At 44.2% G+C, this 27,966-nt stretch overlaps 1 protein-coding gene across 1 annotated transcript in view; it reads right to left on the reverse strand.

The window, feature by feature from the left end:
* The window catches only part of CCDC180 (coiled-coil domain containing 180), a 76,075-nt gene extending 49,204 nt beyond the window's left edge, over nucleotides 1-26,871 (reverse strand). Inside the window, exons 1-12 of the mRNA XM_049767661.1 lie at nucleotides 26,832-26,871; nucleotides 21,285-21,375; nucleotides 19,372-19,562; nucleotides 17,556-17,644; nucleotides 16,235-16,335; nucleotides 15,416-15,544; nucleotides 15,209-15,319; nucleotides 14,987-15,082; nucleotides 4,993-5,156; nucleotides 3,805-3,924; nucleotides 3,174-3,253; nucleotides 810-898 (exon numbers count right to left, since the gene is read on the reverse strand). Coding sequence (XP_049623618.1) covers nucleotides 810-898; nucleotides 3,174-3,253; nucleotides 3,805-3,924; nucleotides 4,993-5,156; nucleotides 14,987-15,082; nucleotides 15,209-15,319; nucleotides 15,416-15,544; nucleotides 16,235-16,335; nucleotides 17,556-17,644; nucleotides 19,372-19,562; nucleotides 21,285-21,353 — 1,239 coding nt within the window. The 5' untranslated portion in view covers nucleotides 21,354-21,375; nucleotides 26,832-26,871. The remainder of the gene's footprint in view (nucleotides 1-809; nucleotides 899-3,173; nucleotides 3,254-3,804; nucleotides 3,925-4,992; nucleotides 5,157-14,986; nucleotides 15,083-15,208; nucleotides 15,320-15,415; nucleotides 15,545-16,234; nucleotides 16,336-17,555; nucleotides 17,645-19,371; nucleotides 19,563-21,284; nucleotides 21,376-26,831) is intronic.
* Nucleotides 26,872-27,966: the final 1,095 nt, after the last annotated feature.

Genomic DNA, 27,966 nt, shown 5'->3' on the forward strand with positions numbered 1-27,966 from the left:
CCTGACATCATTAAGACAGAGCCAACAGGAATTCCCTTGGCCCTTTGGTAAACTTGGTCTTCTCTGCTTGGTACTGGCAATACCATGTTGCAGGACTTGTGGGCTCCAATGAAATGTGTGCGGACTGTGGCCTTGACACTGTGATCTTAGTTCACTGAGAAAATGCTGTACTTGTATGACAGGGGCAGACTGCAGAGTGGCAGGTCAGGAACTCAAGAGTTGAGAACTCCTACTGCCTTTCTTGGGAGGTCTAACCATCTCCAAACTATGAGGCAATTTTACAGTTGTCTTCTTCAATTTATCATCTAGATGATTTTGTTGAGGAGCAACAAGAGGGGATTTTAACCAACTCTTTCCTTACACACCCAGAAGAGCAGATGTTGTAAATGAAGAGACATGATAGGAAAACTTGGGGGCCTCATGCTCCAACTACAGTAGGTAGAGAGAGAAACCAGGCATGGCATGATGGCAGACTCAGTGCTGATGTGTACAAGATACTTAATTGAAAGAGCTTTCCTGGCAATAGTTCCTATAAAATATGTAGCATGTCTAGGGAACACAGGAGCTTCAGGAGGAAGTGGGGGTGATTTAAGTATGAATAACTCCATCCATGAAATCAAGGATGTTTCCTGGAGGGACTGAATATCAACTATGAAGGGATGGGTGATAAGAGCCGGGTGAAGAGGTCCAGGCAACAGTAATAACCAGAACATAAAGTCACCCAGAGTAGGTCTAAGAAGTTTCTTTAAACTAGAGGAAACCATTGGGGAGATATGGGAGGTGACAGGGTGGAGAATGGTGGTGGGCACCTTGCATTTGGATACGTAGGCTAGGCACTCCTGCCAGGTCTTCTCATACTGGAGGTGGATCTGTGTCATGCACTCCATGTGGTAGGCATCTCCAGGAACAGAAAGTAGACATGTTAGATGTCTCCCAAAAGGAACAGGAAGGATTCAGATGATGGGACTCCCCCTCCTATGGGGAATCAGCTTCTCCCCCAGCTTGAGCTGATTTAGTAGCCTTGACCCCCTCCTGACATAGCTCCCAATACCCCCCAACAGAGTCTCAAATAAGGAGTCTTCTGTATCTGCCCTAATGGTGATTCTAACCCCAGTGTCAAAGCATCAAACTCCATTGGCAGAGTCCACCAAGTCAGAGAAATGGTGACAGAGGTATATGTCTGTGAATCATCCCTTAAGAAGTGAATGGTCTTGCAAGACATTCAGAAACAGACTAATATGTTGACTTTGCCCTTCTTCCTTCTTCCTCAAGTCTTCCAGTTTATGATCTACTCAATGTGACTTCGTGCAAAGAACAAACTACTGGTGTTTCATATCCATGGCATGAAGTTTCAGTTCTAAAAACTGAAAGGTCACATGAGAAATAAAGATTTTTGTGGTACCTCCAGAGGGGGTCACGGTGGGGGCAGTGGAGTACAGACTGATGATACTGTGGACCAGAAAGCTGCAGTGGAACCAGCTACAAGAGATTCTAAGGCTGGTTCCATCTTTCTTCAGAACCACTTTCTGGGCCTGAACAGGCCCACCTTTCCTGTGACATCACTGTGATCTTGTCTCCTCACACCAATAGGGGCCTCTGTACTTCCACTTCTGCATCCTCTGCAGGCCAGCATAGCTTGGACCACAGGCATCTTTTACCAGTTTCTTTACCCCAAACACCTCAACCCTGTCTTATCCCTCAGCCTCCACATGCTATGTGAGTCTCCCTCAGTGAAAAGTCACCTGATCCCAGGGTTTGGATAATCTGAGGGACTTTTCATGTTTCAACTCTAAGCCACTCTCTTGACTAGGCTTTTAAGGAACACTTATTGGGCTGTGGCCCCATATAGATGCTCACAGAACTCACACAGACCAGCATCTTGCTGGGTCTGAATTCTGACTTATATTCTGAGTTGGAAACTCCCCTAAGGAGATTTGAAAACACCTCATTTAACTCCTTTGGTGGTCACCAGGACCCAGCACCATAACTTCCCTAGGTATTAGAATAGAAGATAATCCTATTTTATTAGAGAGAGGAATCATGAGCATACTCCTACCTGCAGGTCTCCAGTCCTATTCTATAACCTTGAGCAGAATGCTTGTCCTCTCTGTGTCTCTGAGTCTTTCCCTATCACAGGGGGACAAAAGCACTGCCAATCTGAGCAAGTAGCTGGGAGTCCCATAGGAGATGAAAATATTCTCTCTCTTCCAGAGCATGGCTTAGCCCAGCTTTCAAGAAAGTCCGAAAGAGAGTAAATGTTGCCAGCTCTGCCTGTCACAAGCTTCTGTGGCCTCTGTTCATTTCTGCTCCTCTAGGTAGAAAGTAGCCACAGTCAAGATACGTACAGAGGAGTGGAGGCTCACACTGTGGCACTTAACTGCTAACAGGCAGTGGCCAAGGGGGCTGTGTTCAGAAAACTGGCTAGAAGGTATGTTAGTTAGCATAATCTTTTATGTCAGTCAGCCCTCTCCATGAAGTCAGGTGCTGCGATACAGCATCCCTGGCCCATCCTCACAACACAGGTTACTTTTCCAGGCCTCCTGATGTCTCTGTTTCTCAGAGGAAGAACCTGAGTCTCAGAGAAGCCATGACAACTTCAGGTTTCAGAACTGCTTCCAGTAGAGAGAACTTGGCATCAAACCTACATACCCACCCATATATTTATTTTGGGTTTTTTGGAGGGAGCCACATACAGCAGTGTTAAAGATTCCTGAGTCTGCACTCAGATTTCACTACTGGTGATACTTGGAGGTACACCAGGGATGGAACCTAGTGTTAGCTGCATGCAAGGTAAGTGCCCTACCCACCATGCTATCACTCTAGCCCCAATCTCATATGCTTTAATGTACTTCGAACGATCACTAGAACTGTTCCTCTGTCTCCATGCTGGAGTCAGGAACCTGGTGGAGGCTGGCATTGCTGCCAATTGGGCAGTGACCTGAGAGATTGCTGGAGGGTAAAGAGGGCTCTTCCAGATGAGGTCTTAGAAGTTTACTACCAGCCCTTGGTCTACTCTCCTCTTCACACCACTGCCCCCTTCCCCTAGGTCCAACTGACAAGCACCTTTAAGACTTTACAGTGAAGTCTCCTATCAACCACTGAACTGCAAGCTGGGAGGGTGCCAGGCCATTGCCCTAACCAAGTAGTGGGGGTAGGGGGCACATCTCACTCACCAAGGTCCTTGTTCAGAGTGCTGAGAGAAGATTGCCATTGGCTTAACTGGACTTGGCTGTAATTAGGGGGCAGGAGGTCACTGGGGAGAGAAGACAAGTCAGCCAGATGAGATCTCCACTCACAGCAGAATGAGATCTGCATAAGCACTGGAAAACAGTGATGCACTGGGATTTTTATACTTTGAGGAGTGAAGATGGGGAGTTGCTAAAAATACACCTCAGGAAAATGCAACACCACAGTTTAAGAGGTGCTCAGGAGTCTCCTGAAACTTTGAATTAATCCTCTGAGACCTTGAGATATTAGCAAGGCTCCTCACCTCCCTGCATTTTCCAGCCAGCCCTCCTTCACCATCTAGCTCTGCTTCACAGACTGAGCCAACCTTCACCGTCTAGACCCGCTTTCACTGTCCAGCCCTCTCTTCACTGTCCATCCATTGTTTCATTGGCCAGCCCATTCTTTACCATCCAGTCCTGCCTTTCCTGTCCAGCCTTGCCTTGCCTGCACAGTCCTGCCTTTTCTACCCAGTCCTGTACTCTTCATCCAGCACTTCCTTTTCCATCTACCCCTACCTTCTCTGTCCAGCCTTTATTCATCGTCCCAGAATTCTGCCCAAGTTCCCTCCTGACCTACCAGATGCTGTAGAGGTGCTTCAGCCGCTTTGTCTGCAGGAGTTTCTGGTTTTTTATCATGGTCTCTATCTCCTTTCTCACGCCTGGAGGGTCCTGAATCTTCTCACTGGCTATGAACTCACTGAGAACAGCACAGGGCACCAGGGTGAAGGAAGTAAGGGCAGGGCCATGGAGAAGAGGTGAGCCATGTCAGATAACTGGACTTCATTCCCTACTTTCCAGACCCATTCTAGCTGGGAGACAAGGAGGAAGGGATGGAAGTGGGAAAAAGAGATTCCTAGGGAGCATATGCTACCCCCACCCACTAGGCTGTTTCCTCTTAAAACAGGGAGGGATTAATTCTACATCTCCCTCTGGCTCTTGAAGACCCAGCAAGAGAGAACAAGGTCTCAGAGGACTGGTGGAAGGAAGTGGTCAGTGCAGGCTTCTGCCACTGCTATTTCATTACTTGTCTTTCATATTAGGCCAGGACCAGAGTTGGTACTTGCCCTAGAGAATATTGTTGAGCATCCCCCAAACCTGACGGATCTGAGGTTTGTGTTTATATGAGAAAATATTGGACAAAGATCCAAAGGACTAAGCCTTGGTGCTCTTTGCCTTCATCCCCAGAGTCACCCCACTGTGCAATGCTCCCTCTGAAGTGCCACTGTAAAGAAGAGCCCCCACCACAAAAGCAGACCATTTTTACCATAGGATTTCTCCATCCAAAGCATTCCTCTCTTTGCAAGAGAAAGTCTGAAAAAAAAACCCACCTGCCAAGATTCCCATGTGGAGGAAGCAGAGGGAGAAATCTACTCCCCTACTTCTCACAGGAGAAACTTGCTGGTAAAAGGGAAAGGGTGAGGGGAGGAGAAGAGAGGCCCAAGATTGAACTTGGACTGTGTGGCAGTGGCAAGGAGCAGGGTAAAAGGTTCCCAGTGCATTCTACTGCACTCAGAAAATGAGAAGCTGCAAACCCACATAGCAGTCACCTGGTCTAAACAGCCAGGGAATAAAGGGGAAATCATCTGCTGTTGTTACACTAAGGTGAGGAGACTAGGATGGGGATGGGAATATATTCAACACTTCTCTTTGTTACTAGATTTCAATCATTTTCAAAGCAGCACGTATTACATTTTACCACCCCAAATAGAAGAATGTTAAGACAGACAGAAGAAACGGAGGGTCAGCCTGCCACCGGCCTGCTCACCCAAAGTCCTGCACCAGTACTTCCTTCTTAAGATTCTTCCAGGTGTCCAGCAGGGCCTGCCAGCGGTAGCGGTTCACCATCTCTTGCTGCAGCGTGGCCTCCATCAGGTTGGCCACCAGCTGCGCAATGGCCCTTCGGTTGCCCAGCAGGGCTTGGTTTATGACCTGGGATCACAAGAGTGGGAGCTCTCAAGAATCTAGACAAGCTTTCATTGGGTGCGGGGGGGGGGGGCAACTTTAGAGGCTAGAGAGGGACAGCAGAGGAGGCAGCTGGGGATGACTCTGCATAGCCAAGTGCGAGAGGCAGTAAGTACTAAGAAGTGCAGAGGGGTCGATGGGGACTCAAGGATGTTCCAGGGGGTCAGCAGTCATGGTCAAAGACAGGAGTGGACAGGAACAGGGACAGGACTGTCTGCTGCAGGCTCCCCTGTTTTCCCTAATCACTCAAACTTCTACCTTGCTCCAAGGCACATTGGCTATTTGTCAGAGATGTCAGTTGACTAGAGCTAAACTCTCCAGCACTGAGGTCCTGCTATTTCTTTAGGTTTTGCTACTGCTGATGTTGCTTATACATTTGTTGTGAAAACATCATACTCATGCTGTCAGAGAAGATTCACAAGTACTGTGATGAGAACTGGGACCTAGTGACCAAATGATGTCAAGTTAGAACACTCTTTTTCTTTTCTTTTTTTTTTCTTTTTGACTTTGATATTTTTTTATTTTTAATAATAATTTTTTAAGCACAGTGGCTACAGAAATGTTCATAGTTGGGTTTCAGTCACAAAACGTACACTGCCCTTCACCAGTGCAACTTTCCTTCCACCATGTCCATTTCCCTCCACCCCCATTTCCTGCTTATCTCTTTTTTTTTTTTTTTTTTTTAATTTTTTTTTTATTTAAACACCTTGATTACATACATGATTGTGTTTGGGTTTCAGTCATAAAAGGAACACCACCCATCACCAGTGCAACATTCCCATCACCCAAGTCCCAAATCTCCCTCCTCCCCACCCAACCCCCGCCTGTACCCTAAACAGGCTCTACATTTCCCTCATACATTCTCAATATTAGGACAGTTCAAACTGTAGTTATTTCTCTAACTAAACTCATCACTCTTTGTGGTGAGCTTCCTGAGGTGAGCTGGAACTTCCAGCTCTTTTCTCTTTTGTGTCTGAAAATTATTATTACAAGGGTGTCTTTCATTTTTCTTAAAACCCATAGATGAGTGAGACCATTCTGCGTTTTTCTCTCTCTCTCTGACTTATTTCACTCAGCATAATAGATTCCATGTACATCCATGTATAGGAAAATTTCATGACTTCATCTCTCCTGACAGCTGCATAATATTCCATTGTGTATATGTACCACAGTTTCTTTAGCCATTCGTCTGTTGAAGGGCATCTTGGTTGTTTCCAGAGTCTTGCTATGGTAAATAGAGCTGCAATGAATATAGGTGTAAGGAAGGGGTTTTTGTATTGTATTTTTGTGTTCCTAGGGTATATTCCTAGGAGTGGTATAGCTGGATCGTATGGGAGCTCGATTTCCAGTTTTTGGAGGAATCTCCATATCGTTTTCCATAAAGGTTGAACTAGACAGCATTCCCACCAGCAGTGGATAAGAGTTCCTTTCTCTCCACATCCCCGCCAACACTGTTTATTCTCATTCTTTGTGATGTGTGCCATTCTCTGGGGTGTGAGGTGGTATCTCATCGTTGTTTTGATTTGCATCTCCCTGATGATTAGTGATGTGGAACATTTTTTCATGTGTCTTTTGGCCATGCGTATTTCTTCTTTGTCAAAGTGTCTGTTCATTTCTTCTCCCCATTTTTTGATGGGGTTAGATGTTTTTTTCTTGTAAAGTTCTGTCAGTGCCTTGTATATTTTGGAGATTAGCCCCTTATCTGATGGGTATTGGGTGAATAGTTTCTCCCACTCAGTGGGTGGCTCTTGTATCCTGGGCACTATTTCCTTTGAGGTGCAGAAGCTTCTCAGCTTAATATATTCCCATCTGTTAATCTCTGCTTTCACTTGCTTGGAGAGTGCAGTTTCCTCCTTGAAGATGCCTGTAATGTCCTGGAGTGTTTTGCCTATGTGCTGTTCTATATATCTTATGGTTTTGGGGCTGATATCGAGGTCTTTAATCCATTTGGATTTTACCTTTGTACATGATGTTAGCTGGGGGTCTAAGTTTAATTTTTTGCAAGTGGCTATCCAATTGTGCCAACACCACTTGTTGAAGAGGCTTTCCCTGCTCCATTTAGGATTTCCTGCTCCTTTATCAAAAATTAGATGGTTGTATCTCTGGGGAACATTTTCTGAGTATTCAAGCCTATTCCACTGATCTGAGGACCTATCCTTATTCCAATACCATGCTGTTTTGATAACTGTTGCTTTGTAGTACAGTTTAAAGTTGGGAAAAGTAATTCCTCCCATATTCTTTTTCCCAATGATTGCTTTAGCTATTCTAGGGTGTTTATTGTTCCAAATGAATTTCAAAAGTGCCTGATCCACTTCTTTGAAGAATGTCATGGGTATCTTTAGAGGGATCGCACTAAATATGTACAATGCTTTGGGGAGTATTGCCATTTTAATGATGTTAATCCTGCCAATCCATGAGTAGGGTATGTGCTTCCATTTCTGTGTGTCCTCTCTTATTTCTTGGAGCAGAGTTTTATAGTTTTCTTTGTATAGGTCCTTCACATTTTTAGTCAAGTTGATTCCAAGATATTTGAGTTTGTGTGGCACTATTGTGAATGGGGTTGTTTTCTTAATGTCCATTTCTTCCTTATTACTATTGGTGTATAGAAAGGCCATTGATTTTTGTGTGTTAATTTTGTAGCCTGCCACCTTGCTATATGAGTCTATTGTTTCTAGAAGCTTTTTCGTAGAGATTTTAGGGTTTTCTAGGTAGAGTATCATGTCATCTGCAAACAGAGAGAGCTTGACTTCTTCCTTTCCTATCTGGATTCCCTTGATATCTTTTTCTTGCCTAATCGCTATAGCAAGTACTTCCAGTGCTATGTTGAATAGGAGTGGTGAGAGAGGACAGCCTTGTCTTGTGCCAGAATTTAGAGGAAAGGCTTTCAGTTTTTCTCCATTGAGGACAATATTTGCCTCTGGCTTGTGGTAGATGGCCTTAACTATATTGAGAAAGGTTCCTTCCATTCCCATCTTGCTGAGAGTTTTGATCAAGAATGGGTGTTGGACCTTTTCAAATGCTTTCTCTGCGTCTATTAATATGATCATGTGATTTCTATTTTTCTTGTTGTTGATGTTGTGTATTATGTATAGATTTACGGATGTTAAACCAGCCTTGCATTCCTGGGATGAAACCTACTTGATCGTAGTGGTTGATCTTCTTAATGAGGCATTGAATCCTATTTGCCAGGATTTTGTTGAGGATCTTTGCATCTGTACTCATCAGCGATATTGGTCTGTAATGTTCTTTTTTGGTAGCATCTCTGTCTGGTTTAGGTATCAAGGAGATATTGGCTTCATAAAAATTATTTGGAAGTTTTCCTGTTTTTTCGATTTCATGGAAGTCTTGCCAGGATTAGCAGTAGTTCCTCTTGAAAGGTTTGAAAGAATTCATTTCTAAATCCATCTGGGCTTGGGCATTTGTTTTTGGGCAGACATTTGATTACTGTCTTAATTTCCTCAATAGTGATGGGTATGTTTAGATATGCTACATCCTCTTTATTCAACCATGGAAGATTATAAGAGTACAAGAATTTATCCATTTCTTCTAGGTTTTCATTTTTAGTGGCATAGAGTTTCTCAAAGTAGTTTCTGATTACCCTTTGAATCTCTACCATATCAGTAGTGATCTCTCCTTTTTCATTCCTAATACGAGTTATCAAGTTTCTCTCTCTTTCTTTCTTTGTTAGTTTTGCCAGTGGTCTATCAATCTTGTTTAGTTTTTCAAAGAACCAACTTCTGCTTTTGTTTATCTTTTGGATTGTTTTTCGGGTTTCCACTTCATTGATTTCTGCTCTTAGCTTTGTTATTTCCTTCTGCCTCCCTATTTTTTTTTACATTTCCATGCACATGCATATTAGTTTAAATGGTTTTTTTAAAGGATTAGACTCAAAGGAGCACAGTAAAAACGGTGTTAGAGTGGCAATTATTGTTTGCATAGGCCCATCAAAATATGAGGGACATGGAAAGTAAAAACCTTGGCCCTACCCCTAAAGTTTCCTGGCATAAGACCAACTCTAGGCTCCAGGCAAGCTAGTTTGTCCAACCCAAGACATTGTCTGTAGTGCCTACACACTTTTATTTTTCACACAGTCTGTTGTTGGTATCATGATTCTGTATTAAAGATCCTGGAATCTGCATATTCTACATTGAAGTCAGGATGTGGAGCTTCCTCTAGTTTCACCTCAAAATTAAAGGGCAATGCAGAGAGCCCTGTTCTGTAAGCAGGTCATTGTTGTTGTCAAGTCTTCTCAGTGTTAAGGGAAGTCTCTTTTGAGCAGGTCAATGTCAGAGCAGCAGTAGGGTCTTCCCTGGTAGAGGATTGCTTCCAGGTGATGTTATAGACAAACTTGGATGTTTCTTGGATGGCTTCCCTGGTTCAGGGGTGAATGGAGAATGCCCATTCTTATGAGGCCTGTGCCAGGTCATTATGTCAATGTTCAGGGTGTAAGGTCCTGTTGCTCTACAAGATTTGTGTGTTCCAATCTCTATTATATAAGATCTTATTTGTATGTATAGTATTTTCCCATTTTAATATGCCTATGCAAACAAGGAACAATGCCACGTAGCATTATCAGCACATATGGGGGACATAAGAACAAGTCCAACAATCCCCATGACATGGTAAATCATAAGCATTAAACTGGGGGACTCTTTCACCAAAATTCCTTACTGAACAGCTCACAAAGAGAAGAAAACATAAAAAGTGGTTAGAATCATCAATGTATGAGAATATTTAGTAAGACATATTAATGTCAGAGAAGAACACATAAAATATTCAAAAGACATACGTGTCCATTTTATGTCTTTTGAAATAGTTGGGGTTAGATCCAATGCTCGGCTCTGGTCTGTGATTGGAATCGTGCAGTACTGAAGTTAAAAAGAGTAATGTGGGTTACTGATGGTTGGGGGGGGGGAAGTTAAGGAGTAAAAATGAGCTTTCTGGGGTGTGCGAAAGGGCAGAAAACAAAATGGACATTCTGGATATGCAAAACATAACTTAAGGATAGGGAATACTCTTAATATATATTGTGTGCATGGGGGCTAGTGCCCCTGTGCGGTTTTGAACATGTAGACTGGTAAGAAATTAAAAATGACAACCTTAGTGCAACCGAGCAAATCTCAGCATACCTCAAGTTAGGACCCACCATTTCGGTAGAGAGCCAGGGACTGCCCGCCCTCCACCCTGTGCCCTTCCCACGCTAGTGCTAAGGGAAGGGCGGGGAAAGCTTGAGACCCCATCCCATTTAAGGAGGGACCACCTGACACCCACCTTGTCTGGCCGCCTGGGCTAGCACCCAGGGAGGGCCTGGAGGCCACACCCCAGCCTTTTTAATGGAATTGTTTGCTTGAATGATTGTTCTCCAACCTTTGACTATGGGGTTATGTTTGCTCTGACTATTCAGATATGTTTCTTGCAGGCAGCAAAATGTTGAATTCAACTTATTTTTTTATCCATTTTGTCACTCTTTCTCTTAACTGGTGCATTTAGTCCATTGGCGTTGAGAGAGATGGGATTTAGTGTTAACTTTTTGTAGGAGTTTGGTGTATTTATTGGTTCTGCCTTGCCTTAAAGTAGACCATGCAGTTCTTTTAAGTCTGTTTTTGAGTCTATAAAGTTTCTGGGCTGTTGTTTATCCAGGAAGTTGTGAATCCTTCTTTTAAACCTAAATGTAAGTCTCACATATATCCCACTACTATATTCCACTACTGCTTTCAGGCCTTGAGGATTTCTATTGTAAATCTTTTTTTTTTTTTTTTTTTTTTTTTTTGTGGTTTTTGGGTCACACCCGGCAGTGCTCAGGGATTATTCCTGGCTCCAGGCTCAGAAATTGTTCCTGGCAGGCACGGGGGACCATATGGGACGCCGGGATTCGAACCGATGACCTCCTGCATGAAAGGCAAACGCCTTACCTCCCATGCTATCTCTCCGGCCCCTTTTTTTTTTTTTTTTTTTTTTGGTTTTTTTGGGCCACACCCGGTGACGCTCAGGGGTTACTCCTGGCTATGCGCTCAGAAGTCGCTCCTGGCTTGGGGGACCATATGGGATGCCGGGGGATCGAACCGCGGTCCGTCCTAGGCCAGCGCAGGCAAGGCAGGCACCTTACCTCCAGTGCCACCGCCCGGCCCCACTATTGTAAATCTTAAGGATGCTACTTTGTATGTAATTTCCCTTTTTGATATTCAGTATTCTATCCCTATCTGAAGCATCTGTCATTGTGACTAGGATGTGTCTTGGGGTGCTTGTCTTTTTTGGGGAGGTTTTGGGGTGGTGATGCTTAGGCAATACTCTTGGCTCTGTGCTCAGAAATCGCTCCTGGCTCGGGGGACCATATGGGACATTGGGGGATCAAACTGTGGTCCATCCTAGGTCGGTTGCATGCAAGGCAAATACCCTACTGCTGTGCAATTGATTTTGCCTGGTGTGCTTGTCTTTGGATCTCTTTTAACTGATGCTCTTTGGGCATGCAGGATGTTGTTGCATGCATTCTTTAGCTCTGGGAACTTCTCTGCAATGATGTTCTTGACTGTTGATTTTTCATGGGAATTTTCTTCTTGGGCCTCTGGGACTCCAATGATTCTTATATTTGAACACTCTTTTCTTCCAGGTCCTCTTGGTGGTCCTCTCATGGGCATCCTGGGGCTAACAGCATGGACAAGCCTTCAACTGTGAGGTTTTGTTCTGTCACTCTGCATCCCTGCTGTTCTAACTAAGGGCATCCTCTCCCTGGTATCCAGGGACTCCAACAGAAAAAAATACCTCTCCCAGCCCACTGGGCCTGCTCTAGGGATGGTGCAATGGGAGATGCCTCCCTAACATTTTTCAGGAAGCCTGAGGTTTGGTGCCAGCTGTTGCTTCCCAGCTGGAGGTATTTCCAGTCAGGTATTTATAATATCAGTCAGATATTTTCTGAACTGCAATAACATAAAGAACTATTAATGATCGTGTCACAACTTTGAGATAGAAAGGAGAGAAGTCCACAGAGAGCAGGCAACAAGTGTCATCTCTCAGTATTGCAGATGTTCCCAGCCTCCATACAATGAGTCTTGGGAGAAGATTCCTGAACCCAAACAGCTGAAGTCATAAAGGGCCTGAGATATATAACCCATCCAAAGAACCAGAAGATGCAGAATTTGAGATGCAGAATTTCAATCCCAGAGAATCCTCTGTTTGGACACCCTGGGAGAATAGGGTCATTCTTTGGGACCAAGTTTATGCTAAGAATATCAAAGAAGACCCTAACAGTTCCAACTTCTACCTCTTAGCAATGCCAAGCAATATACTTTTGGGGCAGTTTGGGTAAATTGTAAAAATGAATTTGGTAGAGAAAAGGCAAACACATTTCTCTATTCTGGGGGTTCCTGTATCTCCCTCCATTTTCTTTTTTCTTTTTTTGGCTTTTGGGTCACACCTGGCAGTGCTCAGGGGTTACTCCAGGCTCTATTCTTAGAAATTGCTCCTGGCAGGCTAAGGGGACCATATGGGATGCAGGGATTCGAACCACCGCCCTTCTGCATGCAAGGCAAATGCCCTACCTCCATGCTATCTCTCCAGCCCCTCCTTCCATTTTCTTTATAGCATGCATTCTCCAGCATGGTGATTCACCCAAATCTCTACTTAGGGATGCATATTTGGCTCTCTGAACTCTGGAGAAGCCCTCTTTTTCTCTTGAGTGTATAACTTTCTCCCCCTCATATTTCCCAGGTAAACTTCTTACTTCACTATTCATTTTCTTCTTAAAATTCTTTTCTGTATGGGTAGTTACCAGGTGAGCAGGGTCTAGAACTCAATTTCCTTTTTATGTAAAAAGCAATTCCTCATTTCAATCTGGGTACATCAACTCCCTGAGAAATGTCTTTGGTATTGGGACTGATTCCTGCAATGCTGTGATCAAATGGAATCTAAGTAAAGTCTATGTTGGACAGGGGTTCACAGCAGATTTTCATCAGACATTCATCAACAATAGGTAAATAGGTAAAAAAAAAAAAAAAACAAGAGGTAAATAGGGAAAACCTACAGAGATCCCCTCTCAAAGCTGCCATGTCTCTTCTCCCTACTAGAATCTCCTGAGACATTAGGATGAGTACAATCTGCAAGGGGATTCCAACAGTGGAATGTCAAGGGGACTCTGCTCACTTTAGCTTTCCCAATGGAACATTTGATTCAATGTGAAGAATTTGTGCTTATCTCAAGATGAGAGCAAGTACACTTAACCCTTCCTTCAACAAGTCCTGGAAGCATCATGACCCCTGGTAAGGTTGAGAAATAGGAACATGCAAGTTTGGGAAGAGAAGAAGGATATATTTGTTGTGTTCAAGTCCCCACAGAGCTGGGCTGGAGCCCATCTGGGGCTACCAACATTTCAGTCCTTTCACCCTCCCTATTGCTACCTGTGGGCCTGTTACCAGTGGACCCAGCTTCCTGCTGAGCCCAACTTCCTAGTGAGTTCAGTTGTCCACATTTGGATACCTCAGGCATACAAGGTGATAGTTCTGAACTACACTTCTGTGTGGGGCAAGTCTTTGTTCTATTGCTATGTGGGGTTAATGAGCTTGATCTGTTTCTACCTCACTCAGTATATGCCTTGTTACTCATTGGTTGGGAGACATCTTGGAATGTAGCACCTTGGATTGGTGGTGCGAACACCTCCAGGTTTGTGTCAGGTGTGATGACAATTTCCCTCAGATTAAATACTCAGATGGAGAGAAAGTCTCCCTCATGTTTCTGGGACTCCTTGGAGCTGGCTGCTTTTTAGAAGCAAGCTAAGAGTAAATGTGGGAGAACTCTTGAAAATCCTTCTCTTCTCTCTCTCTCTCTCTCTCTCTCTCTCTCTCTCTCTCTCTCTCTCTCTCTCTCTCTCTCCTTCCCTTCCTCCCTCCCCCCCCCTCCCTCCTTGGAGCTGGCTGCTTTTTAGAAGCTAAGAGTAAATGTGGGAGAACTCTTGAAAATCCTTCTCTTCTCTTCTCTTTCTCTTTCTCTCTCTCCCCTCTCTCCTCTCTCTCTCTCTCTCTTATTTTCCAGACTGCTATATGATTCCAGACCCATGTTTCTCCAGTGTTATGGTGTTTGAACCTGAGAATTTAATTCAATATTGCTGGACTCATAACAACATGGATTGTCTCTCTATTTTTGTTTGGTTTGGTTTGGGGCAACACTTGATAGTGCTCAGGGATTACTCCTGACTCAGCATTCAGGGATCACTCCTGGTGGATTCAGGGGACCTTATGGATGCTAAGGATCAAATCCAGGTCTGCAGCAGCCAACGCAAAGGCTCCACCCACTGCATTACTGTTCCAGACCACTGAACTGGAATGTCTTGATATTTGCTCCAAAGAAAAATGTAGATGGAGAGGTTGGAAGCATGAAAGTGACAGCAGTAGACCTGGAGTTAAAGAGTAGGTCAGGTTCAGCAAGTGGTACTGTCGACTAGCAGAAGGAGGGGGATAGAAATAGAGAAATGAGCCCAGCAGAAGTCAGTATGGGAAGTCATTCACGAGGGCAAACACTACACTCAGGTACTCACAGTCCCAAGATGATGCTTACTTAAGGGACACTGCATGTGGTCACTGAGACATGGCTTAGCAGATACCCATAAAATAAATCCATGTCAGGTATTCCAAGATTCAGGAGGCAGGGAAGTGGGAAAAGTACTTGAGAAAAAATGCTACTGTGAATCCTTCACTAAATCTAATTTGGGGCTGCAGTGCTCCTTGAATGAAGCCTGAGGGCAGGCCTCTGAGGCCTCTGGGCCTCCTGATCCTTCTACAGGGTGATCCTTGCACAAAAAAACCACTCACCATGGCTTCTTTATTGATAAGACTGTAAACATCTTGCTTCATGAGGTAGGATGTTTTCTCTATGATTCCTAGATACTTTTTCATTATGTCGTTTAGCTGGAAATGACAGATGAACACAATCTTTAGTAATAACAATCTCTAGAAAAATTAAAGGAAGCAGATGAAGCTTCATGTGATCCTGCAAGCATACATCACCAAGTACTCAGCTATAAGACAACTCACTTTATCTGTCCGGGAGAACTCAAGCAAATGCAATGCATCATCCAGATCCTTAATATCCAGCCTCCGGAGTGCAAACTTCTGGGCCACATGATCCCACAGCTCCAACAGGGGCTACACCAAAAGTCAGAAGAATCAACCTGGGAGAAGGGATGGCAGTAGGCAAGGACAGAAGGAGCAAGGTAGGCCAGGCCATGAGGGGACCCCTACTTGGATGGAGTAGTTTCTGAGGTCCTTATCATCTTCAACTTTTTTGAAGAGCTCGTCAATGTCAGCATCACACTTGGTCAATTTTTGTAAAAACTGTGTTCCTTGCTCTAAGATGAGAGGTTCCATTTCCTACAATGATGGTAACCGTATCAGTATCCCCAGGATAGGAGGAAACACCCCAAGGCCACCCTAATTTACACCCCCTCATGGTCTTATCTCAAACACAAGAGTCAATAACCAGATCTGTGGGTTTACTGACTAGCTCCCAATCAGAGCACAAGACAGCTGCTGTGGGAGTATGCATTAGAGATGGGCATACTGCTGTTGGCTAGGGTGAGAGAGAAATGGGATGAGTGTAAAGCAGGGTTTAGAAATTTAATTTAATTTAAATCAGGGTTTAGAGAAAAGAGCAAAGGGACTGTTAAAAGACACTAGTAGCTAGAGATAAGCCCTGCAGCAGGAACCAGGGAGCCAGGTGAGGGAATAAACAAAAAACGGGAAATATCAGACTGGTGGCTTTTGGGGGCAGTGGCAAGTCATCAGACCTCTGGTCCTCATTGAAGAAGGGGGACTTTGTATTAGATCTGGCATCCAGTTCTCATAGGCCCTTCAATGCCAACTCAGGTAAAGCTTTGGGTGTGTTTCATCTGCCAAATGGGGTATGAATAGTATCCAATGTTTACCATCAGTGCATCTGAGGACATCCTTCAACCCAGTGTGATTCTAATTGGGAGCTGCTGACGGTCTCCCAGGGAGGGTAAGAGTTGTTCAGCCCTTTCAGAAAGGTCCAGGAACAGAAGAGAAGGGGATGGTGCTCACCATGCCAATCTGCATGATCTCCTTCTTAAAGTTGCTCAGAGCATTTTCATAGTTCTTCTTCTTGTGGTCTACTTGAAAGACTTTGCCTTCTCTCTCAGGTACTGAGAAAAACAGCAGAGAAAACAAGGTATCTCTCAGCATCCAGGCAGGGATAAACAGCAGTTGGAAAGAGGGGTACTCTGCTCAGGGATGTATCCCACAAAACAGGCCAAGTGTCGAAAGGCTTAAGGAGAAAGAAAGGCAGGCAATCTAAAGAGCCTTGGGGTCTGCTCTATGCATCTAAATTCTAGGTGAAGTTCCCACATGGCATATGTAGAAGGGGCTGTCTTGATTTTACCACCACCAAAGCTTCCTAGAGACCAACACAAGTAAGAATAAGCATGGGGCCAACTCAAAGGACTGAAGTATAGGTTTTACATGCATAAGATCTGGGTTTGATTCCCAGCACAGCACGGTCCCTGAGCATGTCCAGGAGTGGCTCCTGGACACCTGAGCTCCACTGGGAATGGCACACACACACAGACACACAAAGCAATACTCATAACAACAAGAAGGGGTCAGGTCACCTTCAGGATGAGATGGTGTGTGGTGTGAGCTGATGTCACTGAGATGAAAGTGCATAAGATGAAAGAACAAAGTCAAGTACTCACTTGACGAGGGGGGCATCTGTCATCAGATGTGGGACCCCCCACACTCTGTATGCTGCTTTGGCCTGATCTTGTGTGGGAAGATAGATACCATGTAGTTTAGGAGAAGGGCTGTGAGAGGGGGTGGCAATTTCTATTTCCCACGATATGGCTGCTTTTGTTTGACACAAAGAACATCTAATGAATTACTTCCTTAAGGATAAAAGGGGAGCCTCTCCCCATTGGAAAGAAGTAGTGTAGGGTGAAAAGAGAGACTATGTCTGTTGCCTTACACTTGAGTAAGTTGCCTTTCATCAGCCAGTGCTGACTCCCCTCTCGTGAACCCCAAGGAGAAGGCTGGGAAAGTGGCTAATAGTGCAGGGGTCTCAAACTCAATTTACCTGGGGGCCGCAGGAGGCAAAGTCAGGGTGATCCTTGAGTGCAAAGTCAGTAGTAAGCCTTGAACATTGGGGGGTGTGACCCAAACAACTAAAACAAAACAAAACAAAACAAAAAAGATTCCTCTAGGGCAGGGCCACAAAGTGTTGTATGGAGGGCCGCAAATGGCCCTCGGGCCGCGAGTTCAAGACCCCTGGTAAGGAGTAGGCATAGGAACCAAGAGCAGCTTCTGAGGTTCCATGTTAGTGTACTTAGCCTGTAGCTTGCAGGGCACCCCAGAAAGAAGAGGGGCTCACCTACGGTGTCTGGGAGGCCACGCACTTCTCGGGCAGCAATGGTGTTCTCACTTTCTTGAGCTTTTTTCTTCTCTGCTATTTTCTGTTCCCTAAGAGTTAAGCAGAAGAGCACAACACCACCCTCTTACCCCAGAGTAGTTCTTGCCTAGGGAGAAACCTGGCTCACAGTCACTCACTCCAGAGAGACTTAAAGGTGGAGACTACAGATGTTGTGGAGCACTCAGGGTGGTGGTTTCCTCTAGGCCCTTTTCCTGTGAAGAAACTGAGGGTCACCAGAGGCATGGTCAGTTTGGGAAGGCAGGATGGGTCTAAGGACCCAGCATGCTCCCCATTTGCTTCTTTAGATGCCCATTCTTAGAGGACATGAGGGGTGGGGGAGGGACTCAGAGAAGGTACCTATGAGAAGTCAACAGCCTATGAGGGGTGTGACGCCAAGGTCCATGATCCATGGAGACTGGGAGTGGGAAGAGTGGCTAAGGTCTCAGGACCATCTGTCTCACCAAGATATAGGTGTGTAGGCATGACTACCATGGAATAAATTCTTTGAATGCAGATTACCCCGAAAAGGCATAGTTTCTGCAGTGGTAATCATTTGTGGACCATATCTTATAGTGCTAAGGGTTTACTACTGAGGCTCTACAGGAATCCTATTCCTGGTAGGATTTGAGGACTATCATCAGGGTGCTGAGGATCAAACTAGGATTGATTGATCAAACTAGGATTGATTGAATCCAAGGCAAGCCCCCTATCACTGAACTATTGAAACAGACAGATCAAAGTGTGTGGGAGGAGAAGGTCCTTGACAATGAGTATTTGGGACGTAAAATCAAGATAAAACTTAAAGAAGTTAAGTCCACTTTGGGATTACTCCTGGCTTTGTACTCAGGGATCACTCTGATGGTGTTCAAGGAACCATTTAGGGTGCCAGGATGGATCCCAGTTGGCTATATGCAAGTCCAATGTCAAAACCACTGTACTGTCACTTCAGCCATTCACATACACACACCCCACACACAAACTATTATTCTAAGGACCTGGTAGGCCATAACCATATCTCTGTTCCTGCCACAGGCCACAAGCACTTCGGTTTGGTTGTTTTCAGGACAGAACTGGTCTTGTCACTGTCCCTCCCTAAAGTCAGTGGAGCACAATGTTAGTGCTCTCTACAGAGATGTCTGTCTCTATCGCGATCCTGAGGCTACCAAGAGTGCCTGGTACACTTCCTGGGATGATGGTCATGAGATGCCCACCTGGATGATAACAGGTCTACTGAGAGGGGCCTGAGATGCTGGCAGGAACCATACACCTCGCCAGGTTTGCAGGTCAACTCCCTGAGGGATGGCCTGTGGGGCAGCCCAAAATAGGCCCAGGTGCTGCAGACCATGTCCTGAACAATACAGAAAGAGTGTGAAGACCAGAAACCCTGAGGAAAAGATGGGAAAAGATCTCATCTTTTCTGGGAAAAGATGAGGGTCAACTTTGCTCAGAATTGTGTCAATTCATACTCCAGAGGTGAATGGGGACAGACAACAGAGTCATATCAAGGGAAGACAAACTCCAGATCAGTTGCAGGGGTCAAAGGGCTAACAAGAAGCACAGCTTCAGGAGGCAACCCTGACCTTTTAAGTCATCTTCCCCTGAAACCCAGAAGATAAAATGTTCCGTGTGAGATGCTCAAGCTTGATTTAGGTATATGAAAATTCAGAGCAAATGCTGATCTCCTTGCCCCACATCCATCTGTTTTCACCCCAGGAAATAGCACAGACAATGCCCAGCCTGGAAGGGTTGAGGTAGGGGCTTGACCAATGGGACTCACCTGTAGAAAACAGGGTTTTCTGTGATCCCATCATTAGGTAGGCTATGAGTCCACCTCTGCTGTCTAGGAGTCATTATCTTCCCTGGGGGAACATCCATCTTCTCCATCAAAGGTTTCTTGACTCCCTTGCCAGTCAAGGAACGCTCCACAGCCTGCCTCCTGCTGATCGCCAAAGAGTGGACAAGCTGCACCTGAAGCATTATTGGAATGGCCAGAGCTACAGACTCCCCAGAACCTTCAGGATATCTTCCTCATCAGATAATTCAAGTGACATTCTAGCAGGAAGGTGCTTTGGGGGAAGCGTCAGCCAGGTCTAGACCCTGTTCAAGGCTTCCAGCTGTCCACTCAGCCACTTCCAGAAAGGCATTTCAGGAAATGCTACTAGGGATGCTCAAATGTTCTGTAAACATAAGGGATTGGGATAAGAGAACTGTGTACTAATCGAGGATTTGTTGAAGAAATATAATTGTGTCTTTTCCATGGGTTATTGGGCATTTATGAAAAGTGACTTACAAATGTTGGGGCCCTGGTCAAGCATGTTGGAAAATGTGTCTGAAACCTAGACCAGCCTGAAGAATGAAAACCTCTTGTCTCCCCATTCCGATTTCCACTCCCCTCCCCACCATATCCTCTTGGGAGCTGAAAAACTATTGAGATGCAGAATTCCAGGCCAAATACAAAGATGGCTTCCTGAGAGGAGAGGTGTTTGGACCTCTTGGAAGAGGCTCCAGGGCTAGAAAAAAGCCATAGAAAGAATATCAGCAGAAGGCCATCGATGAACTGGTTTGGGCTTTTGCCTTATATAAGGCAGTAGCCAACCTGGGTTCTATCCCTTGAGCCCACCATGTTAATTTATGAGTACAGAGCCAGGAGTAATCCCTGAGCAATGCTGGATGCAGCCCCCAAATAAAAAGAGACAATCAACCGCTCCAAGCTTATCCCCTTGGGAAACACCCTAGCAATGAACTGGGACAGCAGCCTGGGAAAACTGCATATAAATTAACTTGGCAGGGAAGAGGGTCACCTGCATCTCCCCTCTTGAGATGTTCACTTTCATACTTTACAGGACTTTAAAGGAAGAATTTGAGTCTGTGTCTCTCTTAAAACTGCTATTTAGATTGTATTTGTTTGCTTTACCATTTTTCATAGAGGTAAAAGCCAGCAGTACAGGGTCTTAAGGCTACTTCAGGAAGAAATACATTCAGGCTAGTGGTACCTGGTGCTGCTAAGGGGCAGAGAATGCAACGTTAGGGATTGGATTCGGAATCCTAAACATATAGGACATGTGCAATAACAATTTGGGGACTCTCCCAGGACTCTAAATAGTGCCTCTTCTTCGTTTTGTTTTGTTTTGTTTTTTTGTGCCACACCTAGTGATGCTCAGGGGTTACTCCTGGCTATGCACTCAGAAATCGATTCTGTTTGGGGAACCATATGGAACACCAAGGAATTGAACCACAGTCCATCTTAGGTTAGCGCATGCAAGGTAGACACCCTACCACTTGCGCCACCACTCTGGCCCCTGTAAGATATTTTTTAAATAGATGACAAAGCAATTCTAACAACCTTTATTGTTGATCAAGAAGCTGTTGCTTTAATTTCATTTTATGAGCTCATAGCCCAAATAGCATGGGCCTTGCAAATTTGGGAGCTGCTGAAATGTATTGTCATGATAAGTTTGCAATGTATATACCAAGTTGAATCAGGGTGCTGTTTTCCTTAAGCTAAAATTAAGTCAGTCAATTGCATTTCCAGGAGGAAAAAGCCATTCTAAATTTTATTTGCTTCACTTCAGAGCCAGTAAAAACTTCATTCCATTATCAGGTAAGGAAGAAAAATAACTATCCAGGTGAGGGAAGTCCTCAGAGCAAAAGAGATGGAGGGGCATAGGAAAAGCAGAAACGAGGACTTACCTCAGCCTCGAAGATCTGCTGATAGATTTTACCAGTGGGATCCTGGGTGACCTTCCCCACGGTGGGCATTGTGGTGGGTGAGAGATGGCTCCTGAAGAGGAGGGATCAGGAGTTCAGAAATGGAATAGTTTCGTCGCCTCTCTACCCCAAGACACTTATGGGCAGGTATATTCAGACTTCAAAAGAGAATCATTTCAATATCCTCTCCCCCATTTTTAATGTCCCACAATCTTAGAACATGATAAAGAAATGCTCGCACACCCATCTTTGTTAAAAGGTATAAGTGAGGAAGGCTTCAGACTTTCTTAGGAATCCTGCTTTAGGAGTCCCCTGCCATAATCTAGGAGCTTCCTTCCCCCCCCCCTTTTTTTTTGTTTTGTTTTGTTTGGGGGCCACACCCGGCGGTGCTCAGGGGTTACTCCTGGCTGTCTGCTCAGAAATAGCTCCTGGCAGGCACGGGGGACCATATGGGACACCGGGATTCGAACCAACAACCTTTGGTCCTGGATCGGCTGCTAGCAAGGCAAACGCCGCTGGGCTATCTCTCCGGGCCCCCCTATCCCTTTTTTAAATTTTTTGTTAAGCACCATGATTACAAGCATGATTGTAGTTGAGTTTCAGTCATAAAAAGAACACCTCCCGAGCCCGGAGAGATAGCACAGCAGCGTTTGCCTTGCAAGCAGCCGATCCAGGACCAAAGGTGGTTGGTTCAAATCCCGGTGTCCCATATGGTCCACCGTGCCTGCCAGGAGCTATTTCTGAGCAGATAGCCAGGAGTGACCCCTGAGCACCGCCGGGTATGGCCCAAAACACCAACAAAAAAAAAAAAAAAAAAAAAAGAACACCTCCCTTCACCAGTTCAATATTCCCACCACCAATGCCCCCTTCCTCCTTCCCAATCCCTGCCTGTATTCTAGACAAGCATTCTACTTCTCACTCATCTAGATTGTCATGATAGTTGTTAGTTGATAGTTGTTTCCATAACTGCACTCACCATTATTTGTGGTGAGCTTCATATTGTGAGCCAGTCCTTCTGGCCCTCATCTCTATTGTCTCTGGGCATTATTACAATAATGTCCTTAATTTTACTTAAAACTCATAGATGCGTGAGACTATTCTGCAACTATCTCTCTCTTTCTGACTTATTTCACTCGGCATAATAAATTCCATGTACATCCACATACAGGAGAATTTCATGACTTCATCTTTTCTGACAGCTGCATAATATTCCATTGTGTATATGTACCACAGTTTCTTTAGCCATTCATATGTTGAAAGGCATCTTGGTTGTTTCCAGAGTCTGGCTATTGTAAATAGCGCAATGAATATAGGTGTGAGGAAGGGATTTTTGTATTGTATTTTTGTGTTCCTAGTATAAGTTATAACCCTAGGAGTGGTATAGCTGGATCATGTGGGAGAACAATTTCCAGTTTTTTAGGAATCTCCATTTTGTTTTCCAGAAAGGCTGGACTAGACGGGCATTCCCACCAGCAGTGAATAAAAGTTCCTTTCTCTCCACATCCACTCCAGCACTGATTGTTCTTGTTCTTTGTGATGTGTGCCAGTCTCTGTGGTGTAAGATGGTACCTCATAGTTGTTTTGATTTGCATCTCCCTGATGGTTAGTGATGTGGAGCATTTTTCATGTGTCTTTTGGCCATTTGTATTTCTTCTTTGACAAAGTGTCTGTTCATTTCTTCTCCCCATTTTTGATGGGGTTAGATATTTTTCCTTGTTAAGTTTTGTCAGTACCTTGTATATTTTCGATATTAGCCCCTTATGTAATGGGAATTGGGTGAATAGTTTCTCCCATTCTGTGGGTGGCTTTCATATCCTAGGCAATATTTCCTTCAAGATGCAGAAGCTTCACAGCTTAATATAATCCCATCTATTTATCTCTGCTTCCACTTGTTCGGAGAGTGCTGTTTCCTCCTTGAAGATGCCTTTAGTCTCAATGTCATGGAGATTTTTTTTTTTACCTACATGTTGTTCTATATATCTGATGGTTTCAGGCCTTATATCAAGGTTTTTAATCCATTTGGATTTGCCCTTTGTGTATGGTGTTAGATAGGGGTCTGAGTTCACTTTTTTTTGCAAGTGGCTAAACAGTTGTGCCAACACCACTTGTTGAAGAGGCTTTCCTTGCTCCATTTAGGATTTCTTGCTCCATTATCAAAAATTGATTGTAGGCCTGGGGAACATTCTCTGAATACTCAAGTCTATTCCACTGATCTGAGGATCTTTCTTTATGCTAATATCATGCTATTTTAATAACTATTGCTTTGTAATGCCTCCCACATTCCTTTTCCCAAGGATTGCTTTAGCTATTCATGGGTGTTTATTGTACCAAATGAATTTCAGGAGTGTTTGATCCACTTCTTTGAAGAATGTCATGGTTATCTTTTTTTTTTTTTTTTTTTTGGTCATGGGTATCTTTAGAGGGCTTGCTTCCAAATAGTTTTTATGAAGCTAACATCACCTTGATATCAAAACCAGACAGAGATGCTGCCAAAAAAGAAAATTACAAACCAATATCCCTGATGTACACAGATGCAAAGATCCTCAACAAAATTCTGGCAAATAGGATCCAACGCATCATCAAGAAGGTCATTCACCACATGACCAACTAGGTTTCAGCTCAGGAATGCAAGGATGGTTTAACATCAGTAAATAATCAACATTATACACCATATCAACAAAAATAAAAATAAAATGATTATATCAATAGAAGCAGAGAAAGCATTTGATAAGGTCCAACACCCATTCTTTTTTTTTAATCTTTATTTAAACACTGTGATTACAAACATGACTGTAGTTGCATTTTGGTCATAAAAAGAACACCCCCCTTCACCAGTGCAACATTCTCACCACCAATTCACCTGTATCCCTCCACCCACATCTACTGCCTATATTCAACACATGCATTTTACTTCTCTCACTCATTAACATCGTCATGGTAGTTGTTAGTGTTTTAACTGAACTCACTCTTCCTTGAGGTAACTTCATATTGTGAGCCATTCCTTCTGGCCCTCATCCCTGGGCATTATTACAATAATGTCTTTTATTTTTCTTAAACCCACAGATAAGTGAGACTATTCTGTGTCTCACTCTCTCCCTCTGACTTTTTTTTAACTCAGCATAATAGTTTCCATGTCCATCCATGTATAAGAAAATCTCATGACTTCATCTCTCCTGACAGCTATATAATATTCCATTGTGCATATGTACCACAGTTTCTTTAGCCATTCATCTGCTGGAGGGCATCCTGGTTGTTTCCAGAGTCTGACTATTGTAAATAGTGTTGCGATGAATATAGGTATGAGAAAGGGATTTTTGTATTTTGTTTGTTTGTTTTTGCAATACCCATCCTTGATAAAAAACAAACAAACAAAAAAAAAAAAAAAACAAAAAAAAAACCTCTCATCAAGATGGGAATGGAAGGAACTCCTCAATATAGTCAAGGCCATCTACCACAAACCAATGACAAGTATTGTTCTCAATGGAGATAAACTAAAAGCCTTTCCTTTAAAATCTGGTACAAGACAAGGCTACCCTCTCTCACCACTCCTATTGAACATAGTACTGGAAGTACTTGCCATAAATATTAGGCAAAAAAAAAAAAAAGATAACAAGGGCATCCAGACAGGAAAGAAAGAAATCAAGCTCTCACTGTTTGCAGATGATATGATAATATATTTGAAATCCCTAAAGACTCTGCTTCTAGAAAAAAATAGATTCATCTAGCAAAGTGGCAGGCTACAAAACTAATATACAAAAATCAATGGCCTTCTTATACACCAATAAGGATAGGAAAGAAATGGATATTATAAAACAATCCCATTCACATTAGTGCCACACAAACTCAAATATCTTGGAGACAACTTAACTAAAGAGGTGAAGGACCTATACAAAGACAACTACAAAAGCCTATTTCAAGAAATAAGAGAAGGCACAAGGAAATGGAGACACATACCCTGCTCATGAATTGCCAGGATTATTATTATTAAAATGGCAATACTCCCCAAAGCAATGTACAGATTTCTTTCCCTTTTTTAGTTTTCCCCTAAGTAAAGTTTTTTTTACTGAAATCTGGGGCGTTTGCTCTCGGTTCTCACTCTTTAAAAAAATTTTTAGACTGGACTTGGTTTATTTAGTTTTTTACATTTTTTATTTTTTAATTAATATCTTTATTTAAGCACCATGATTACAAACATGTTTGTAGTTGTGTTTTAGTTATTAAAAAGAACACCCTCCTTCAGCAGTGCAACATTCCCAGGCTTTCAATTTTGACTGTTTGAGGACAAGAACATCAGCTACAACAACTGGACACCTCCCCTTGCCCTCGGGTGGCTGGACTAAGGTGAAGTCCATCACATCCATCTCCCTCTAAAGGTTTAATGAAATTTTCCTATACATGGATGGACATGGAAACTATTTTGTTGAGTGAAGTAAAGTCAGAGGGAGAGAGACACACACAAAACAGTCTCACTCATCTATGGCTTTTAAGAACAATAAAATACATTATTGTAATAGTGCCCATAGACAATAGAGATGAGGGCTGGAAGTACTGATATGATATGAAGCTCATCACAGAGCGGTGAGTGCAATTAGAGAAATAACTACACTAACAACTATCATGACCATGTTAATGAGTGAGAGAAGTAGAATGCCTGTCTTGAATACAGGCAGGGGGTGCAGGAGGAGGGAGATGGGGGCATTGATGATGGGAATGTTGCACTGGTGAAGGGGGGGTGTTCTTTTTATGACTGACACCCAACTACAATCAAGCTTGTAATCATGGTGCTTAAATAAAGGTATTTAAAAAAAGATAAAGGTTTTAATTCGAACCCCAGAAGGCAGCTGGGAGTGAAGCAGCAGTGAATAAGGGTAGATATGATGAAGCCTGTTAAGCGTGAGAGACAACACCTCCTGCCCTCTTTTTCTTTGCAGGGTGCAAATAAATAGCTGGGCCAGGGGAGGGGGTGAGGGTAGATTAATCACTGTGGGTTTTTGTTTTTGTCTTTGTGGGTTGTTATTTGTTTTTTGGTTTTGGTTTTGGCCACACTCGGCGATGCTCCGGGGTTCCTCTTGGCTCTGCGTGCAGGTGGGCTTGAGGGACAGGTCAGAACCAGGGTCAGCCAACTGCAGGCAAGCGCCCTACCCACTGTGTACTATTCTTTCCGTCCCCCAAAAGATCAGGTTTTTTGTTGATTGGTTGGTTGGTTTTGGTTTTGGGGTCACAGCCGGCGGCGCTCAGAGGTTACTCCTGGTAGGCTCGGGAGACCATATGGGATGCAGGGATTCGAACCACCGTCCGTCCAGTGTTGGCCACGTGCAAGGCAAACGCCTTACCGCTGTGCTATCGCTCCATTCCCAGCCCAAGAAATAGATCAGTTTGTGTGTCTCGGGAAAGTCAACAGCCCAAAGGAGTCAGTTGAGTTTTGCTTCCGGTCTGCAAGGCCCAAGACCTTTGACCCCGCCTAGAGGACGTGGGGAGGGAGGGAAGATGGCTGCTGCCAGCCTCTGGCCCAGCTGCTTAGGCGCCTACCGTGTGCAGAAAAGACCGTGTCAGCTCCTCTCACGACTCCTCCGCACGTCTCCTCGGTGCTCGGGCAAAAAGGGGGACGCCCCGAGTTCGCACTCCCAAAAGAGGTACCTCAGTTCAATTAAGGTCCAACAGCGGGTGCTAGTACCAACACCGCGTCTCCACGGCAACGCGGAGGGGCGGGACTCATCTAGGCCCCGCCCGCTTCCCCCCGTCAAGGGGCGGGGCGATGCCCTTGGCAACCAGGCACGCCGCGTGGAGGCGGAGTCTAAGTCCCGCCCTTTTTCCAGGCCACTTCCGTTCTGTGCAGAGGTCTACAGCCAGCCTCTCTGGAGCATCCCAACTGCATGCACTTCAGTCTGGAAGGTAGCAGGAGATGAAGGTGTTGCTCTGAGACACTGAGGGTATTGATGTCCCTCAGTGATCTCTCTCAGTGAGTCTGTCATTGCTGCTGTTAAAACCAGCCTCCTGAGGGAGCAATAGAACAGCGGGTAGGGCGCTTGCTTGCCTAGCAGGATGCTGACTAAAATTCTATCTCTGGCATCCCATCCCATTCCTGAGTAGAGCCAGGAGTAAACCCTGAGCATTGCCGGGTGTGGCCCCCAAACAAAACAAGCAGAACCCCACCACCACCACCACCACCACCCAAAAAATCCCTCCACTGGCATTGCTCAGGGACCATTTCTGAAGAAGCTCCGGTGACATGGAGTGTTAGGGACCAAACCTGAGTAAGCTGCTTGCAAGGCAAGTGCCCTACTTCTGTACTGCTTGAATTTCTTTTGTTTTATTTCAAATGAAGGGGAAATATTTGTAATGCAACTTTTAGAGTTACCTGACCCTTATTCCATTAACTTCACTGATACCCATGAGCTAAGATCGCCAGCATCCCTGAGATCTTGTAAGCCTCTAGCCTCAGCACTGATCATATTCTTTCTAGTCTTGCACTTTGCTTACGTTATGGAAGTGTAAATCATTCCTGTTGGAATTTTGAATGCTGAAGCAGAGAGTGATGGGTTTGGGGATTTGAAGGGAGATGTCACTAATCCAAGCACATGAACTATTGATGTTCTCTGTATGCAAATAGAGAAATGATTTTCAAGTCAACTAATTATAGATGTGTTTGGTTAAATAACTGGAA

This window comes from Suncus etruscus, chromosome 1, assembly GCF_024139225.1.
Source record: "Suncus etruscus isolate mSunEtr1 chromosome 1, mSunEtr1.pri.cur, whole genome shotgun sequence".
NCBI classification, from domain to species: domain Eukaryota; kingdom Metazoa; phylum Chordata; class Mammalia; order Eulipotyphla; family Soricidae; genus Suncus; species Suncus etruscus.